Source organism: Aotus nancymaae, unplaced genomic scaffold, assembly GCF_030222135.1.
Source record: "Aotus nancymaae isolate 86718 unplaced genomic scaffold, 86718_ANA_hifiasm-v0.15.2.pri h1tg000003l, whole genome shotgun sequence".
NCBI classification, from domain to species: domain Eukaryota; kingdom Metazoa; phylum Chordata; class Mammalia; order Primates; family Aotidae; genus Aotus; species Aotus nancymaae.
In genome coordinates this window covers 52,966,325-52,987,682 of record NW_026988414.1, presented here as the reverse complement: position 1 = coordinate 52,987,682, position 21,358 = coordinate 52,966,325, and the positions used below count along the sequence as shown (strand labels likewise).

Below are 21,358 nucleotides of genomic sequence, written 5' to 3'. Positions count from 1 at the left end.
ACTACACAGTTGAGTCTTATGGTGGTCCCAAAGGTGGGGAAAAAAATGCTAGACCGAGAACAAGAAATTCTACTTCAAATCCTGACTTTGCCCCCAAATAACTATGCACCCTTGAGCTAGACAGTTCCATTTTATAAATATAAGTGACTTTTATAAGTATACACGTGAGAAACTCAGGCTTTCTCACATGCAGATTTTGTCTTAAGACAATATTTGAGACTATTTTTATGAAAGTAAATACTATAGTTTCTCTTTGTATACACTGTTTATGGAATAATAGACTGTACAAATGCCAAATCTCATGTACACCTCATCCTTTTCTTTGCTGCTGCTCCTATTCTAGTTCAAACCCTTACCACTCTGTACCCTCTCGAATGGATCACCTCCCTTCCCTTCATCAACCTCGTAGGAATTTTTTTCCAAGCTTCAGACAGGAACAGAAAGCATGGTAGCTCACTTAGTGCCTGGAGAAACCAGTGTAACTACAGAAACTAACCCCCACCTAAAAATAAATGGGCCAGTGTAGGAGAGGTTTACATCCTCTGCATGAAATCAGACAGGTGCAGCGGTTGTATGCAAAAAACAAAATGATTCTAATATGGAGATCTAATAAGTTGCCTGAGCAAAACTGGCCAATATCATGTGCCCCTCTCACTTCCTCCTCATCTTCCCTCCTTCCTCATGGTTAATTTGCCATTTAGAGTGTGCAGCATTACCAAGAATAGACTCACAAAAGAGCGTCCAGAAATTCCTTATCTACCCCAGTTTAACAATTCCCTCTGATTGGCCAGAAAACATACTTGAACTGGGTTTCAGAAGTTGGTAAACTGAAATAGAAGAATATGAAGAGATTTGCCAATGGCCACTTCTTAAATCATAGTAGGACCAAAACAAAGTTCAGAAGAACTATCTTGTAGCCTCCTGCTGTGAGTGCCCAAGAACCCTTTTCTGTAGGGAAAACAGAGATATTTCCAGTGTTAGGGAGGCAACTACCCTAAACGATTTGGGAACTTAGCATATTTTAATTTCTACCTTTGCCATGTGGTGAAATTGAATAGTGATCTGCTGAGTTCCATCATTCTCATTTCTGTTGAAACTTGACTAAGCCTGCTTTCATTATTATTTAGAATTTTTGTGAAAGCATAAATATTCCTGGGACATAGTAAAGATTTAAATCATAAAGTTGATTTTTAATTTTGTAATCTAAAACAGCTTGAACACCTGAAGAGACTTAGCGATGGCACTGCATTATGTTGCATCTGATAAGATTCCTTCAGCAAGCAGTCATACTATGATCTAAAATATTGTATGACTTACCAAAGATAAGTAAATTGTATAGTCATCTTTCTCTTATTAGCTTCTTTGCAATAAACTAACATGTAATTTGACTTTGAGAAAAAAGCAGCTGTTTGATAGGTGAGTGAATGAATGGGTGGATGAGCTACATCACAATCTCTCAGAGGCTTCCTTTCATCCCTCACAATGTTTCAGCTCTAGTTCTATGCCACAAAACTCGAGTGTCTCCAGTAATAGTGGTGATGGTCTGGAATGGCACTAAATCAAGCTCAAATCATCCGAAAACGTCCCTTTAAGGTGTCTGTTTCCTTCCCCATTTCACTGGAGCTGCCCATATATGACTAGGTTGATTGACGGAAGCCTTACTTCTACTTCCTTACTTCCTGCCTTTCCTCTGACAGGAGGTAGGAATAAGCAATGCAATAGGCCCAAGGCCAAAAGCCAAGCTGAGGGATCTCCTTCACGGCCAGACTGGTCACCCACCTCAGAATAATTGAGAGCCTATTAGAAGTGGTGCTGAACTGCAAATGTCATTGAGCCTGGAGAGACCCGGCAAGGGAAATAGTGAGGAAAGAATTGTATCGTGGGAGAGTGATGCTGGAGCAGATCTGACTTCTAGGCTTAATCTTACCACAAAGTCTTATGAGTTCTCCTGACCTTTCTGTGGTTTCCCCACCCTCTCACTTTCTGGAAAAACAACCCCTTATTAACTGCTTGCCTCCTAGGGATGGATTCTAGCATAATATTGGGTGAACAGTTTTCTGAAGCTTTTGAAACTAGAGAGGTAAAAAAAATCACAAAGCTAGAAATGACTGGTTTTAGGATCCCAAACAGTGGCTACTGAGCCATTTCTGTGTGGTCAAATGAACTGTCAACCTAAAGCACTTGCCGGGTCTAGGCACTGGATCTCTGAGCTTCTCCCCTGTCCCCGCAACCCTTCTAGATTTCCCCCTCCACATACACATTCCAGTTATCATCAGCCAGCCTCACTAAGTCACCAAGACATCACGTTCAAGCCATTGTTAGTCATGGATTAAACTGCTGTGATGTTGCGGGTACTTTCTGGAAATGGCATAAATCTAGAAAAGAAAAAAACAGATGGAGTTTGAAGCTCACTGTAGGCACTCACAGTTTGATTCTTGTCTTTTCAGATTTTAAAAAAAAAAAGTCTGAAGTAGACTGTGATTATTCTGAATTTTTTCTCCATGACCCTGAAGGGCAAGTGTTGACTTCATTCTACTAGGAACGTACTTTACAGAGAGTTTCCTATTGTATTGGAGAAAATAAAAGCGATAAATAAGACCTGAGGAGGATTACAGAAGCCCAGGAGGTCAAGACCTGCCTGGGCAACATGGCAAGACCTGAGCTCTGCAAACATTTAAACATTAGCTGGGAATGGTAGTGCATGCCTGTGATCCCAGCTACACAAGACGCAGAGGTGCTAGGATTGCTTTAGCCCAGGAGTTGCAAAATGGCAGTGAGCTTTGTTTGTGCCTCTGTACTCCTGGGTGACAGAGCAAGATCTTGTCTAAAAAAAAGAAAAAAAAACCTGAGTTTTGTACCTCATAATATTTATAGCTAAATAAAGACAATAGATGTATATGTGTCTACGTAGGGGGTCTTACACATAGAATTTCCTTCAAATATGTGTGTAAGATCCTCTCATCAATATGCAATTCCTGGCTTTTACTTGTAAACCTGAACAGATGTCTGTCTGTTTTGGGTTTTTTTTGTTGTTGTTGTTTTTTGAGGCAAAGTCATGCTCTGTATCCCAAGCTGGAGAACAGTGGTGTAAGCTCAGTTCACGGCAGCCTCCACTTCCCAGGTTCAGGCAATTCGGTCACATCAGCCTCGTGAGTAGCTGGGATTACAGGCGTGCACCCCCATGCCCAGCTACTTTTTTTTTTTTTTTTAGATGGAGTCTCACTCTGTCGCCCAGGCTGGAGTGCAGTGGCATGATCTCAGCTCACTGCAACCTCTGCCTCCCGGGTTCAAGCAATTCTCTTCCCTCAGCCTTCCAAGTAGCTGGGACTACTTGGAAGTAGTGTGCCATGCGTGCCACCATGCCTGGGTAATTTTTTGTATTTTTGGTAGAGATGGGGTTTCACTGTGTAAGCCAGGATAGTCTCAATCTCCTAACCTCGTGATCTGCCTGCCTCGACTTCCCAAAGTGCTGGGATTACAGACTTGAGTCACCACGCACGCCCACCTTTTTTTTTTTTTTTTTTTTTTTTTTTGTATTTTTAGTAGAGATGGGGCTGTTTTCGATCTCCTGGCCTCAGATGTTGGCCAGACTGTTTTCGAACTCCTGGCCTCAAATGATTCGCTCATCTTGGCCTCACAAAATGCTGGGATTACAGGCATGAGCCACCACACTGGCTTTTTTTTTTCTTTTCTTTTCTTTTCTTTTCTTTTCTTTTTTTTTGTATTTTTAGTAGAGATGAGGCTTTGCTGTGTTGGCCAGACTGTTCTCGAACTCCTGGCCTCAGATGATTCGCCTACCTTGGCCTCACAAAGGGCTGGGACTGTAGGCGTGAGCCACCGCGTCTGGCCAAGATGTCTTTCTTTATCTCTGGAAGCCCTACCTTCTTTTGACCATCCAACCAAGCTCTATTTCTCTTTTGTAACTTTGCTTTTTCTTTAATGATCCTTCCCCAAATCTATCTGTACCATTTGTTCTAGCACCCCACTCCCCACTGGCATCTGTGTGTGTTGTATGTATTTGGTGCTGCACATATGTTGTCTGCTCCAGCTGGTAGCATTTAGATCAGATAATCGACAGGCTGCAAAAGTAATGAGAAACTTTCTTATTTGAGATCACTACCACATTCACACCAATCAGAGACAAGAGAGCCCAGGTTCTTGATTGTCCTTTTACCTGGTTTGTCTCTGTCGTTAAAACAGGGTTCTGCATACATCCTGAGGTTCCTTCCTGCCTTACCAATACTGAATGCCAAAAAGGAGTCAACTGAATTGACCGGGTCTATATTTCTTTTCTGTTGCTCCAGGATTCTTCTACAGTCAGATGACTCCTTACAGATCTTGGCACCAGTGGAAGCGGATGTGGGTTTCTACACTTGTAATGCCACCAATGCCTTGGGATCTGACTCTGTCTCCATTGCAGTCACATTAGCAGGTAACCTGAAAATCCCTGTTGTGTTCATTTCATAAATCTTTAATGAATGAGTGCCTACAGTGTGTCAAACAGGCCCAGAGATGCATAGATAAAGGAGACCCAGATCTCACCTTCAGGGAGTTTGTAATCTGTAATTATAAAATGGCAATGTAGTATGAGGTAGAATGAAGTATTGTAACTGATAACCAAATAGTATGCAAGGACAGTACATTCCTGCCAGGAGGTCTTAGAGTTGTGGTGAGTGGAATTTTGGTAAGAGACAGGGATATTTCATGCAGAAAGAATGTGAGCAAAGGTGATGTGTGTAAGTCAGTAGCATGTTGGAACACAAATTGTGAATTATTATCACTGAAGACTCTTTTGGATCCTGTCATCTCCTTGTTCCACCTGTTGCAAGAAAGACTTTAAGACCCGTAAGTCATTGGAATTCTGTGGTCATGGGTTGAAGCAGAAGTGATCCCCAGAACTTCTCATTGATTCTGCTTTATTTCAACCTCTTCCTCTGATGCACTGCCAACACTTCCCCTTTATCCATTGAGGTTAGACAATACATTCTACACATGGTGACTTAAGAACATCACAACTCAGTACAATGTCTCCCAAAGTGTGGTCTTGTAGTAAAAGACATGTACAGCTTTTGTGAAACCTCTTTGCATAGGACAAACCCATGTCTTTGAAACTGAAATAGACCTTAGATACCAGCTGGACCAGGGTCCTTGTTTCTTAGAGGCCAGGCAACCTGGGGTCACACAGCTGTTCTGCTAGTGGCGAGAAGAAGGGAACTGGAGTCTCCTAACTCCCAGCTCATTGTTCTTCCCACTTCCCCACTGATCTGAGAAAATAGGATCCTTCCTCTCGGATCTGGGCACTCCCGTCTTTGTGGCTGTGTGGCATGTGTTTGTATTTACTTTTTTCAATTGCTGCTCTCATCAGATGATTCAGTAGATGCTGGAAAAACCAACATCACCCCACACTGACTTCATCTGTCCCTGCCAGGATTATGTTGTCACACTGTACTCCAGTCACACATGCTACCCCGTTGCATATCTGTTTAGCAACAGCATTTCTGCCCCCATGACTTCAGGCTGATCTGGGAGGGGACCCTTAGCAGGCCGCTTTGTGGGGAAGATCAAAGTCAACAGGAAGGCCAGTTAAGGGGCCCTGGGCCGGATTAAAGACTGATATTATTAATGCCTATTTTTCGTGAATAAAACATTTGCTTTTCTTCTAATGTATTCCAGTTGCAATCTTCATTCCCCTCTTTATACGGAGTCCAGATGCTCAGCACCAATCGTGTTAAATCTCTCCTGCGTCCACCCTCCAACCTGCTCTAGCAAGAGCACTGCTGACATCTTTCCAGTTGCTGGCAGATAGTGGCTCTTGCAGGATTAATTCTCTTGTTTATATTAATCCAGATACGGTTCAGCTCTGTCACAGACTAAATACCCTTTGTTCACCCGAATTTAATACGATTAATAGAAACCTGTCTGGAATTAAGCAAGGCAATTGTAACATCAGGCTTGTCTTCAGCTCTTTGAAGAGGGGTTATTGGAGGCTGCCAACAAGTTCAAAGCCAGGGAAGAGAGACAGAGCAGCCAAAGAGGCACCAGGGAAGGGGAGGAGAGGGGCTGCCTGGTGAAGTATGACTATAGACACCACACCCGGGGCGGAGGGAGCTGCATCCTTGTACCTTTGCTGCTGGGGTTTGTTCTGTTTACTGGAAAATCTGTCAAGCAGTCCTTCTAAAAACAAAGTCTCAAAATGTACATTGCCTTAAGACTGTATTTGCACCCTTACCCGAGCTTATCATCCACACCTGTGGCAATGTCTCCGCTCACAGCATTAGGTGGTCCACCAGCTCCTGTTCTGAGCGTACCCTCTGCCACATGTTGTGGAACCTACAACAATAAATAAAACCTGAGTTTTGTGCTCCCTGATGCTTACAGATGAGTGAAGGCAAGAGATGGATACATGACTACCTACAATTGGGAGGTAGTTACAATTTGCTTAAGATGTGTGCATGGAGATCCTGCTTAGCAGGATTTCCATGTTTTGGAAATTTTGAGGCTCAAGTTAATCAAGGTTGTATGATATAACCTGAATATAACTTCAATTGGAGGGGTGGGGGCGAATGGGTATCAGGCATTTCTAAGTTTGATTACCAGTTATACTGCTTATTAGCTACGTGATCTTGGACAAAGTGTATAACCTCAGTGAGTCTCTGTTCTCATCTGTAAAAATGAAACTAACGTTACTTTACGGGGTTGTTGTGAGGTTAAGTAAGATTGCACGTGTGAAAAAGCACTTAACCCAATGCCAGGCACATTGTTCACACTCAATAAATGTGAGCCTCCTTTTCTTCCTCTAGCTCTTCGAGAGTGGAGCAACCTGAAAACAGTTACAAGATGTGCAAAGCGTTAGCCCAACCCTGCTTCCATGTATCTTTCAGTATGAATCTTAACACTGATATTTTTCAAGTATGAACTTAGAAATTGATTTAGTTCACTTGCAGTCAAATCCTCATGGTGAATCTCAGCACTACTGTGTTTTTAAGGAAATGGCAGGGTTTTTCCTGGACTTTAATAGAAATGTAGACCAAAGAGGAAAAAATTTTGAGGCTCAAGTTAATCAAGTGTCTCCATGATTTTATAAGGAAAGTATGGACTTGAGTCTTGCCAGTGTGCCAGCATTGACCAGATGCAAGGAAATTTGTTCATAATGATTCACAAAAGCAGGCATAGCATGGCAGTTGCAGTCACGGGCTCCGGGGCCTTGGGGTCTAGGTCTGTGTCCTGGCTCTGTCACTTCCTCAGTGTAACCATGAGCAACTTCTTTATACTCACTGACTCAATTTCTTCCTCTGGAAAAAGGTGATAATAACAGTACCTGACTCAGAAAGTTCTCATGAAGATTAAATGCAGTTATTCATAAAAAAAAGTTTATAACTGTGGCTAGCATGTAGCAGCCACTGAATATTTGTTAACTATTATCATTATTGAGAGAATAATGCATTCAACAAAAGCCAACTTATTTTTACAGCAGGAGAGACTCCTTTTCGGGGACCAAAATGCTCACAAACCCTTTGTAGGGTAGCTCTCTCAATGTCTCAGTGTCAGCTAGGGAAGCTAGATGAGCCATCTGGAAAGTATGTGGGGCACCTGGGTTCAGAGCAAGGGAGGTGGCTTGTGATGAATATTTCAAGGGCCACAGAGAGAGAGGCCTGACAGGCTCTCCCTGGCCCACAGCAAGATGCCTGCCTTTGAGTTTGCCCATCCTCTGGATCCAGTGTCGTCCCAATTCTGCCTCTCAGATTCGTTTGAGTTCTGTCTTACTCTATACACAAGTTTTTTTTGAATATGTAAACACCATTTCATTTTAGACATATACAGCCAAACCTTCCTTGCCCTGCCCTGTTTGGCCTGTAAAATATTGTCCTTTGTGCCTTTTTCTCTCTAAACTCTTCCATTATGTGTTGACTTTATCTTTAGGTCTCAGGGATTTGGGAGTACCTTGCAAGTGTCTCTCAGCTGGAGATGGCCAGTGTTTTCCTTCCTACCTCCCTGGAACAGCGCAGGGAACTCATAGCCATTTAGACCAAATGGCACAAAATTTCTCTAAATTCACTAAACTGGATGCCTGTTGCACTGCTCCAAGTGTAGATGAATGTAGCTCACAGAAGGGGAAGATTGCAGGGAGGGGATTGTAGGAATGTCACCGAAATGTTACATACCTAACTTTTTGAAGTATTAATTACTTTGTGTTTAGGAATAAACAGGGCTAGGTAAAGGAGACTCTCTGATGTGTACAGACATAGCACAGAGATTGGAGAACCGTCTTGGCCTGTTAGATTCAGCACTCAGCCGTCTTGCTCAGAAATCTTCCAAATCTGAGTGGCCTAGGCAAGGTTTTGAAGGAAAGCAGCAGCTTCCTGGTATATTGCTTCAATCTGGATCTGTGGAGTTTAGCTGTATTTACCAATGCAGATAAGGGCCTTTCCAGGTATAGACCATTGGTGAAGTCATTGACAAAAGGGAAACATTTTTGGTTGTCATTGATTTTATAAGATCACAAAAGAGATACTGTAAGGCCTGTCTGACATCATCAATGGGAAATGAGAATAAGATGAGGGCTGAGGGATGAGTGTATCTTTCATTGAAAGGAGAGAACACAGATGAGCTCATCTGATGTTTTCACAGGAAGGGAGCGACAGAAAATATTTCTCCTTTCCTGGCATGTTTTTTTTTTTTTCTCTCTTTATGAGTAGAATAGCTAATACACATTGTGTCTAATAAAGAGATCACAGAAACCTCACTGGGAAAATAAAAATAAAAGGCAACTGTTTTTTGAAATTATTCTTCCTCTGTGCCTCTCCATCATGATTTAGTAGCTACAATAAAAGGCAAGCAATTGTGTAAGCTTATCATATTGTAAGTCACTTCAAATTGGCATTCTGAATTTTTCACCCAGCAGTTCTGTTCACAAAGGAGGGTTTGGCTTTATAAAGAGTTAGACTCACAGAGGGCTTGTCACCAATGCAAAGGCTAACAAAGGAAGATCTACTCCCATGCACTAGATCAAAAGGAAAGGTGGTTTGGGCGCAGTGGCTCATGCCTGTAATCCCAGCATTTTGGGAGGCCAAGGCAGGCAGATCACCTGAGGTCAGGAGTTCGAGACCAGCCTGGCCAAAATGGCGAAACCCTGTCTCTACTAAAAATATAAATAGTAGCTGGGCATGGTAGTGCATTCCTGTAATCCCAGCTACTCAGGAGACTGAGGCAGGAGAACCGCTTGAACCCAGGAGGCGGAGGTTGCAGTGAGCCAAGATCATGGCACTGTACTCCAGCCCAGGTGACAAGAGCAAAACTCCATCTCAAAAAAAAAAAAAAGGAAAGGTGGAAAGGTTTGACTGTGTTCCTTATGGCACTCTAGGTCACGTGTTAATGGCCATTGACTGATCTAAGCTGCCATCAAGGAGATTTTAATATCTGATAGAATACTTGAATAGCTAAGGCCCTTGAGTTTCCTCAGTAAGTACAGATGTACAGAATGCCCACCAAATACCCCAAGCTTTTCTAGAACTTAAATAAAATTGATAAGAGGATAGCAGAAAAATCTTACTCAGCTCCCCAGTTGACTAGAGGAAATAAAAAAGAAAGTATAAATGGTCCAAGTTGCCACAGCTCAATCTCAAAAAAGCAATTCCAACATCTGTTCAGTGGAACGCAGGAAGGATGGTGGTTGGACAGGTGGTGGGTATACCACAACCTTGGTTAGTGGTTTCTAGAGAGGCTGCAGCATCACATGACTATGTAAGTATGGGGTCCCTTGGCTAGGACTCTGCAGTGGAACATGCAAAGAATTTGTGGCAGAACCACTTGTGCCCTTATTCTACTTAGAAGCCATCAACATCAATTAAATAATTAGAAGAGGTAATGGTAGTAATCTGAGTAACCTGACCCATTGACATTGGCAAAAAATATCTAAATATTGAAAAAGAATGGTAATGGAAACAAGGATATGAGAAGAAAGCCATGCAGCCTGGGAATGTTCGGGAAAAGGCAGTCTAAGCCCTACCTACTTCCTCAAGTGCTAAGGGCCCTGTAGTATTTATGCCGAAGTCATGCCAACTAAACAGAATTTCAAGGGCACAAAAATTCTAATTCCTTCTCATCTTTTATGCAAGGCAATTGATTAGTAGTCACAATGTTGACCCTAAAAAACAAAAACAGGCAAAATCAGGTTAAAACTGTTTTTTCAGCTTTATTGAGATATAATTTACATGTCATAAAATTCTTTGTGAATGTGCAATTTAGAGATTTATTTAGCAATTTTATATAGTTATGTAACCATTACTATAAAGTTCTTTACTTTTTTTTAACTTTTATTTTAGGTTCGGGGTGGGTACATGTGCAGGTTTTTTATACAGGTAAACTCATGTCACAGTGGTTTGTGGTACAGATTGTTTCATCACTCAGGTGCTCAGCCTAGTACCCAATAGTTATTTTTTCTGCTCCTCTCACTCCTCTCACCCTGTGCCCTCAAATAGGCCCCAGGGTCTGTTGTTCCCCCTTCTTTGTGTTCATGAATTCTCATCATTTAGCTCCCACTTACAAGTGAGAACATTGGTTTTCTGTTCCTGTGTTAGTTTGCCTCCAGCTCCATCCGAGTTCCTGCAAAAGATGTGATCTCTTTCCTTTTTATGGCTGCATAGTATTCCATGGTGTGTATGTACCATGTTTTCTTTAGCCAACCTGTCATTGCTGGGCATTTAGGTTCGTTCCATGTCTTTGCTATTGTGAAGAGTGCTGCAATGAACATTTATGTACATGTGTCTTTATGGTAGAATGATTTTATATTCCTCTGAGTTTATACCCAATAATGGGTTCTTTACTTTTAACAGTTTTATCAAGGCATAATTAACCTACCATACAACTCACCCTCTTAAAGTATACAAAATTCCACCGCTTTTCATATATTTAGAGTTGTGGCTGGGCACAGTGACTCATGCCTGTAATCCCAGCACTTTGGGAGGCTGAGGTGAAAGGATTGCTTGATCCCAGGAATTCAAGGCAGGCCTTGGCAACAGAGAGAAACCCCATATTTACAAAAAAATATATTTAAAAAAACTAGACAGGTGTGGTGGCACATACCTATGGTCCCAGTTACATGGGAGGCTGAGGCAGGAGGATTGCTTGAGCCCAGGAAGTCGAGGCTGCAGTGAGCCATGATTATATCACTGTACTCTAGCCTGAGTGCCAGAGCAAGACCCTGTCTCCAAAAACAAACAAAACAACAACAACAACAGGAGTTGTGCATCCATCACCACACTCAATTTTAGAACATTTTTATTATCCCTAAAATAAACTCCATACTCCTAGTTACTACTCCCTAATCCTATTTCTTTCAGCCCTATGCAACCACTAATATACTTTATATCTCCATAAATCTACCTAATCTTCATATTTTGCCTAAATGGAATCATATAGTTTATGGTTCTTTATTACTTCTTTCACTTAGCATAATGTTTTCAAGATGTATGCATGTCGTAGCATTATTCTTGTTTATGGTAGAATAATATTCCATTGTATGGAATAGACTGCATCATATTTCTCCATTCATCAGGTGATGGGCATTTGGGATGTTTCGACTTTTTGGCTGTTATGAATAACGCTGCTATGAAGATTCACATACATGTTTTTATGTGGACATATTTTTTCTTTCTCTCATACCTAGGATTGAAATTTTTGGGTTGCATGGCACATTTATGTTTACTGTTGAAGAAACTGCCAACTATGTTTCAAAGAGGCTGCACCATTTTACATTTCCACCAGCAACGTAGAGGAGTTCAGTTTCTCCATATTCTCATCAACAGTTGTTTTTGTCTATCATTTTTATTACAGCCAACCTCATGAGTGTGAAGTAGTATTTCATTGTGATTTTAATTTACATTTTAATATTGACTAATGGTGTCAGGCATCTTACTATGTGTTTATGAGTCATTTATATGTTTTCTTTGATGTAGTGATAACTTTGGTGATGTAGAAGGTGTATATGGCCTGTGTATTTTCTATTTCTGCCATAACAAATAACTACATAGACTTAGAGACTTAAAGCAGTACAAATATCTTACAGTTCTGTAGGTCAGAAGTCTAATACAGTTTCACCAAGATAAAATGAGGATGTCAACAGACTTCATCCCTTTCTGAAGGCTCTAAAAGAGAATCCCCTTCCTACCCATTTGAGTTGTTGGCAGAATTTAGTTCTGGGCAACCTAGGTCTATGGGCTCTGTTTCCTGGCTGGCTATAATATGAGTGCCATGTCCGACTTCTAAAAGCCACTGAATTCCTTGGCTCATGATTTCTTTCCTCAATCTTTGCAGCCGGCAATGGTGGGCTGAGTTTTCATGTTGCTCAGCTCTAACACCTTCTGCCTCCCTGTTCTGATATTAAGAACTCATATGATTAGACTGGGCCCACCTCAGTAACCTAGAATTATCTCCCTATTTTAGGTTCAGCTGATAAGCAATGTTAACTCTTCCTTAGCCATGTCACAGGTTCCAGGGATTAGGACATAAACATCTTTGAAAAGTCATTATTCCACCCACCACACTCTGTCTGAAGGACACAGCTCATTTTCATCTGACTGTTGTCCCCCAAAAATACAAATTTACTATTGCTAGACCTTCTCATGATTTCAGAGACACCAAACCAAAAAATGTTTAAAAACAACACATGCTTTTTTAAAAAAACTCACCATTTTTAACTGAACCCAAGTAATTCAAATGATTAAAAATCTTTTTTGGGCTAAACATGTCTGTGCTCTGAATACAGCATTGAGGATATGCCATTTTCTATATTATCTGCTCGTATATTACACCTCATTTTCCAGATAGAGTCACATTGTTAATCAAAGGGTAATCACAATTTATTTGATTAGACTATTTCAGCAAAAACCATGTAATAATTTGGATGGAAGGGGAATATTTATTTTTTACTGTTACTAAAAAGCCTACTAATAGAATAAGTAAGATTCTAGAGAAAGTTTTTGCCTAATTGCCAAATCTAGAAGCAGGTTAGGACTATGAACCTCCTTCATGATTATAAACAAAAAGGATTCAAATAGCTGCTCTTTTAGGTCTCTTTTAGACCCAAGAGTTCTATGAATGTCTTGCATATATAATAATGAATGGTAGCATTCTCTACCATCACTATCAACTATAAACTCCCTTTACCTGAAATTCTGATATTGAAAATGGACTCTGTTGTATTTTGAGGAATGGAAGACTAGACGACAAAGAAGAAGTACAGCTTTTGTGATGGAGTCTTGGAAAAATAACGAATGAGAGGAAAACTTCTCAGGGGACTGGTGAAGACAGAGTGCAGGGTAAATAGAGCTGACTAATGGTCAAATGCTGACTCGGGAGGCCAGAAATAGATGTAAAGGAGGCCTTGCAAGAAAGACAGTAGGACAGCAGGGAGTTAAAAACTCCTGCACTATAAAATGCAAAAGGCATCGGGAAGGAAAACTAGACTAACAAAAGATCTTGCATGTTAATATAACTATTATTTGTAACAAAGCAACTTTTATGGGAATTGCCAGGGGGTGAGATCCGGAAAAGTTTCTGGCCAGCAAGGAATAAGGGACAGTAATATTCAGAACCCATCATTACTAATATCAGGTGGATAAGATATCATTGGTATTTATAAGGGTTTTCCTAGGCTTATGCTGATCTTAGTCCCTCAAAGTTTATTTGACTCATGAGTCTTAAGTTCTTCAACTGGAAATTCTCATTTCAGAGAAAATTTGAAGATTTCATTCCATTGGTCCTTGTGAGAAACTTTGACAATTGCAGTATGAGCAGAGTCTAGCATTTCTTAAGACATTTCTTTGATCTACTCACTCATTATAAGGTATTATTCACTGATTAAATACAATTTAGATGAAAAACAATTTGCTTAGAGTGTTAAAAATGTGTGAAATTTGTAATACTTCATTGCTTTAAACTAAAATATTACCTTATACTGTACTCAAATATCACTGTATACTCAAATATTTTAATTAGTAGACATCACTGTCTTTTTTGTCTGTCTTTCGAACTGAGATTTGGGTGTTCCAGGGATACAACTGTTTTCTTGAACTCTCTAATGGGGGTCGCCCAGCGAGTCAATCTGGCATATGTTGTTTCCTAGCATTTCTGGAAATGGGTACTTTTTGGAATCTTCAAGAAGACCAGCCATGGTGTGACTTTTAAGCTCTCTGTATCTGTCCAGAAATTGTTACCAGTTTAGGAAGAATTTGTTGTATTTAAATTATTTCTTCTAATTATACTGGAATTTTCAGAGTTGTTCAAAATAGAAGCAGTTTAGTTCTAACAAATGCGTTCCTTCTCCTCTTACCTGTCTTCCTCTTTCTTTTCTTTGAACTTTTCCTCTCTGTGTGTTTTCTTTATTCATCAGAAGGTCCCAGCACTGCTCCTCATGGTGTTTTCTCATTGTGTTAGAGCAGAGATAGGGCTGGTGACAGCTAGCGTTTATTGAAACTTCCTCCTGTGCTAAGGCGTTGTTACAGCTTTGCGGGCATCCATTTACTTATTCTTCTCAGCTATTGTAGAAGTAGAAAACTGAGACACAGAGATTAAATAACTTGCGTGAGGATACTTAGCTATATTATGCAGAGATGAGGTCAGGACACCTAACCTGTAGGCAGCCCCTTCTCCTGCCCCTGCCCACTGCAGGCATCACTAGCTCATCGTGTGTTTTTGCTGTTCAGTCCTAACGAATATAACTGAGAGTCCCTATCTGCACAGTACTCCAGGAAGACTCTGCCAATCACTAGATTTGGCTTCGGGATCTCAAACCTATTTGCTGTTCATGGGCCCTTTCTGAAGCTCATGTAGTCTCCAAACCTGCCAAATCTGCCCAACCTGCAGCCCTTGTGTCTGTTGTTGCCCTGTTTCCAGTTATCTTCAACAAGCCTCTCTTCTTTGTGAGAATGAATGCATATGCACACTTCCAAGCCTAAACTGCCTTAGCCAAACAGAGAATCTAAGTCCTTGAAATACAGTTCATTTTTGATGGCTAAAACTAGGGGAAATTATTTTCAAGTCATATTCGTGACTTAGTGTTAGAGGAATGGAAGGAAGACCCACTGGATTCATCCATTCAAAGAGTCAACAAATGTTCATTAAGCCTGGATTGAATGGCACTTACTAACTGTTATTTTTTTAAAAACCTATAAATATGTCTAAAATATGATAGTTTATTTCTTGCTCACATAAAGTCTGAGAGGATTGCACAAGAGAGTTTTTGTACTTTGGGCCAAGAAGTGGCACACTTCATGTCTGTTCGTATTCCATCTGCTAGAACTCAGTTCCATGCTCATACCTAACTGCAAAAAGGCTGGAAAATTATCTAGCTGTGCACAGGAAAAAGAGGAAAAGGGTTTGGCTAATAGCAAATCATTCTCTGCCATGGCTTCTAAGATGGAAGGCAGCATGACATTTTAAGCAAAGTTTCTATTGGCAGAGGCCTGGGATTCAGCCCTGAGTAAACAGTACTTAACAATGCTCTCTACTCTTGGCTTCATTCAAAAAACAAACTTTCCATCTCCTCTGGCTTCTCTCTCAATCACCTTTATATTAGGCCAAAGATATTTTTCAGGCACATATGTTCAGATTTTTTCCCACTGAATTTTGATTTTACCCTGAATCACATAGAGACCTGAGCCCGAGTCCAGGCTAATGTGTTTCTGAGCATGTGCTGCAGGGGTTGCCCATCTGTCCCTGTCTCTCTCTCCAGAGGTCTTCATCTTCAGGATCAAGATGGTACCTGGTTTGCTGAACACCTCTGTTTTAAAGGCATCACAAGGCCACACTCCTTCCTCATTGGTCTTCATATCCTTAGATGCTGATGTACTAGTTTTAGCCATATGTCAGGCTTGCCTTTTGTACAAGAGCTGCCCTTGTTTATTAGTGAGACTCTATTTCCCCGTTACATTACTTCTCATAGGAACTGGAATACAAAAGCTGTGCTATGGGAACAGTGAGGTCTCAAGGAACTGCAAAAATAATTCTCTTAATGCTTCTGTTTCTGTGTCTGACTTGCTTGGAGGGGCTTCATTCCTCATACTGGGCCTGATACATTGAAAAGCTTGCCTTTATTTCTGTTTCCTTATTTTTTCTTAAATTTATATAGATATAAAACTTGGCATAATCTCCTTCTGTGTGTATGGCTCTCATTCAGCTATAACACAAATAAATTTACAGATTAAATGAAAAAATGGAAATCCTATCAATTTCTATCAATTAACACTAATCTGTGAGCTAATGCTGACTTGCTAAAACTAAATGGCTGTTCACGAAGGATACATAGTACTGACTGCTGAGGTGCGGCTCAGGCTGTGGAGGGCTCAGTGATGGTGACTTAGCTTTCGGCACCTCTTTCTGTTTTGCCTATTCTGAAAGCCCTTTTGGTACAGCGTGCTGTGGCTTTTGTTATCTTAATACAAATGTATAATTTATCATTTCACTCCTTCTCTGCATCTTTGTTCTTTTCTCCTTAGATAACTTCTATGGTTAAACTAGTACTAGTTAATATCAATGTGATTGTAACCTTGTCCACAAACATAGGAACTGGCAATCACTTGGCAGTCACACAGCAGTAGTCAATTAGTAGGTGATCAACCAGGTGATCTAAAGTAGGCTTATGTTTTTTTTTTTTTTTTAAGTTGACCACTAAAATAAGAGCTCAAGCTTGAAAAAGTCTAATGGAGATCTAGTGGTGTCTCAAAAGATACCTCTCGCTGGGAAGAAGAGGAACCAATTAAAGAAAAACTAAAAGAGTACAACGTGCTGAATATCAAACCTGACTGCATAACAGAATCACCTAGAAACTTGTTAAAAATAGATATTACAGCTTCTACCCCCCCATCTGAGATTCAGATTTAGTAGTTCTGAAGTGGACTCAAAATATATGCTAACACTTTTCTAATAGGTGTAAGAATTGATTAAGAAACATGATTTTCGTTATAAATCTCTATTGATCAGAAATACTAGGGTGACGTGCTTTGTCTTAACAATGGATCGTGAAAGTAGTAAGAATGTATAAGAAGTAGCCTATGCTAACAACAGCACTTCTCCTGACAAGAAAAAAAGGCCTTTGCTTTCCAGCAAAAACTTCATACAATTAGTTAAGGGCTGGATTTAATTCAGTGACATTTGAATTTTATAGCTATACACTTGCAGCTATAAAAAACCACCTTTATTATTAAAATTCCTGTAGGAAAAATAACTTGGTAATTGTGAGTCGAAAGCTCTCTGGTCCCGAACCTCATTTTCCCCCTTCGCACAGTTGTTTTTATAACGCAGTAGAGCAACTCTTTTATTATAGCAGGACAGATTATACTTTAAACAAGCGCCCTGCGGATTCTGAGGCGGCCAGTCCACAGACAAAGATTTGGGACTGCCTATCACAAACACCAGGCTTTAGGTCAAAGATTTGGGCTCCAGTTCAGCCCTTTAACTTGCTGGTTCTGTTTCCCTGGACAAACCATGGGGCCTTTCTGAGTCTAAGTTCTTTGTGTATGTAAAAGATAGTACTGTTGTTTCTGCCTGCTTCTCAGTTGTTACGCAAAAAATCCAGATAATGCACATAGCACATCATGTAAACACATATTTCCATTTAACAGATATTTACTGAGAACCTACTAGGTGCCAGGCCTAGGTGATAGGAATAAAGAAGAGAACAAGAGAGATGTGATCACTGATTTTATCAAAATTGCATAACAAAGTAGCAGAGGCTGGGGGGAGATACACAAATATATAAGATAAATTCTGTTATTTCTAGTGCTTATGAAAAAAATAAAGTTGCACCCCGTCTAAAGTATACATCCCTTCACCCCCCTGCCACATACATGGATGCATGCTTTATATGGAGTGGTTAGAAAAGGCCTCACTAGGAGGTGTTATTTGCATAGAGACCTGAATGACCTGAAGAAGAGAGCCATGGAGAATTCTGTAGGTGGAGGATGTCAGGGACAGGGAACTGCCAGGGCTGACGTGCTGCTGTGTTGGAGAAAAGGAAGGCCAGTGTGCTGGAGCACAGTGATTGATGGGGAGTGTGGGCTCAGAGAGGGAGGTGATATAGACCACTGGACCTTAATGTACAGGAGATGGCTGGTCATGAAAAGGAGCTTGAGGCCGGGGACAGTGGCTCACACCTGTAATCCCAGCACTTCGGGAGGCCAAGGCGGGTAGATCACCTGAGGTCAGGAGTTCGAGACCAGCCTGACCAACATGGTGAAACCCCGTCTCTACTAAAAATACAAAATTAGCCAGGTGTGGTGGTGCCTGCCTGTAATCCCAGTTACTCAGGCGGCTGAGGCAGGAGAATTGCTTGAACCTGTGAGGCAGAGGTTGCAGTGAGCCGAGATTGCACCATTTCACTCCAGCCTGGGCGACAAAAGTGAAACTCCATCTCAAAAACAAAAAAGAAAAGAAAAGGAGCTTGAAATTTTGTTTTAATTGTAGTGAAAAGGGACTAGAAAATTTAAGAAGAAAAGTTGTATGATTTGTTTCATGTTTTAGAAAGATCACTGTGGCTGTCATAAGACCGTAGTGAGGGAAGAGTGAAGCAACACAAAACCAGTTAGGTTGTATTGTAGTCCAGCCAGAGATTATGGTAGCATTAGACCATAGCAACAGTGATGCTGGTGCAATGTAAGGTAGATTTGGAGTCAGAGCGGGGTAGCTGTAACTCTTAAGTAGGGAGCTGAGTCGTGTATGCCAGTGTTAATTCAGTATCATCCCAACTGCTTCTTCCCATTGTGGCCATGCATTTACTATGCTCAATAGTCATTACAGTACTAAATCACTCATCAGATGATACATAATCTCAAATGTATGAGATATAAGTGATACAAGGAAAAAGACCCCTGAACAGTCAAAATAGAGCCTAGGCACACACTCCAAGGTGAGCTCCTCAGAACATTATTCAAGGTTCTGCCCTTGAACACAGTTCTGATGAGCTTAAGTACCTGTGCCTAGAAGGCAAATAAAGTGGCAGAGAAGAAAGAAGGACAGCCTCTATTATGAGGCTGTGGGGTGGTGCAAACAGGAATACAGGAAAAATAGATACGGGAGAAAACAAAAAGTGTAAAAAGCAGGTATAAGACTCCAAAGGGCATTTCTGAACTAAGGTTTTTGCAGAGAAGAGTGAATGTCATTGTAGAATATCCTGCCTATAAAATGGTTAAAACAAAATTAAATCCATTCGACTTACAAAAGGTTAAGCTTTGGTTATACGAATATGATCTCATGTGGACCCTATTTCCCCAAGGTGTTGGATGAATGAGTCTTTTCATTGTATTTTGTAGTCATGTGCATGAAGTGCTGTATTTTATTCCCAGCTGATAAAGGCCTATTAAAACACAATGGACACAGAACTTCCACTTCTGGGAAGATGGCATAGTGTTACTTTTCCCTATTCTTCCTGCTAAGTACCACTAAAGGCCCTGTACGTTATATACGAAACACACATAAGAAGACCGAAAAGTAAAGGGAAGAAAGCAGACTGACCAGAGACCTTGAAAATCAAACTGTAAATTTGTTGGGTTTTCATTTTGCCTCATAAATCACAAACTTGGAGCTGAAGAAGCTGGCTACTGGGAAACACCAATGGGTATAAAAGAAAAAAAGAGCACCAACTAGGAGCCTTCTCTCTCTAACAAAAGGACCAGGAAAGGGGAAACACAGCAAGACCAAAAACCTTTAGAAAATTCTACTCTACATTAGCTAAATGCCACCAAAAACACTGTGTCTGTTACTATCCACACCAGCAAAGGCGGAGCAGGGAGTCTACACTCCACACCAGCCAGCCTGAAATGAAGTACCCTCCCCAACCCCCATGGAGGGGGTATCAGAGATTGTCAGCCCTCATTTATTATGCCTACAGGAGTGTAATGTGGAGACCATGTGGGGAGCCTGGAGTTCTGCCTTCACCCTGCAGTGCCCAACTTCCCCTCCCCACTGGGTCACGTAGAGGAGACCTCCTGGAGAGTGAGGAATTGTACCACCTGTCCAAGGTGAGGAGGCTCCTCCTCCACAGCTGTGTGGTGGGGACAATGTGAGGATCCAGAACTCCCACCAGTAATGAGGAGCCCCCAACTTGGGTAACAAAAGAGGCCAAGTGGAGAACCTGGACTTAGGCTGCACTGGGTAGTAACAAGGTGGCATCTCCCTGCTCCCATGCCTGAGTGGTTTTATAGAAAGCAGCTAAAACAGAAGGTTTAAATAAGATCCAAAGTCTCAGAACTGGAAAAATATACAGGTTTCAACTGAAACCTAGACATCATGAAAAAAACCACCTCCACCACCCTTATTCAGTGTAGTACTAGAAATTCTACCCAGTGCAGTAATGTAAGAAAAGGAAATAAAAGGCATAGAGATTGAAAACAAAGAAATAAAACTTGTCCCTATTTGCAGATGAAATGATTGTCTATATAGACAATCAAAAGAAAACCAAAATAATTAGGTTAATTAATGTAACAAAATATAACAGGACTTGTATCTCAGAAACAACAAAACTCTGATGAAAGAAATTAAAGAAGATCTAAATTAAAGAAGATAAATAGACTACAATGTGCATGGATTGGAAACCCCAACAAAATCAAGATGTCTTTTCTTTCCTAATACACAAGTTTAATCTAATTCCTATCAAAATCTTAGTAAGATTTTATACATGTAGAGAAGATTATTATAAAATGTATATGAAAAAGCAAAGGAACTAGAATAGCAAAGAAGAATAAAGCAGGAGGAATCAGACTACCTAATTTCAGAATTTATTATATAGCTACAATAAGTAAGATTGTGTGGTATTGGTAGAGGGATAGGCACATAGACCAGTGGAACAGAATGGAGAACTCAGAAACAGATCTACACAACTGTGCCCAACTACTTTTGACAAAAGTGCAAAAACAATTCAACGTAGGAAAGATAACCTGTTCAATAAGTGGTGAGGGAGCAATTAGACATCCATAGTCAAAAAATAAATGAGCTTTGACCTTTTATCTAAATGTGACCTCTCACATCTTACCTAAAAACTAACTTAAAATATATCACTGACTTAAATGTAAAACTATAAAACTTTTAGAAAAAAATAGGAAAAAATCTTTAAGATCTAGATCTAGGTAAATAGTTCTTAAACTTGTATGAAAAGCATGATCCTATTTTTGTTTTTGTTGCCTGTGCTTTGGGGATCTTATCCAAAAAAAATCATTGCCCAGACAAATGTCAAGAAGTGTTTCCTCTATGTTTTATTCTAGTAGTTTTATCATTTGGGGTCTTACATGTAAATCTTCAATCCATTTTTAATTTTTATGTGGCAAGAAATAGGGGTCTAGCTTCAGTTTTGCCAGCACCATTTATTGAG

General features: G+C 40.5%; 1 protein-coding gene across 1 annotated transcript in view; it reads left to right on the top strand.

The window, feature by feature from the left end:
* ADAMTSL1 (ADAMTS like 1) overlaps window positions 1-21,358 on the top strand; it is a 433,007-nt gene that overhangs the window by 319,298 nt on the left and 92,351 nt on the right. Inside the window, exon 20 of the mRNA XM_021675321.2 lies at window positions 4,305-4,432. Within this exon, the coding sequence (XP_021530996.2) occupies window positions 4,305-4,432 (128 nt within the window). The remainder of the gene's footprint in view (window positions 1-4,304; window positions 4,433-21,358) is intronic.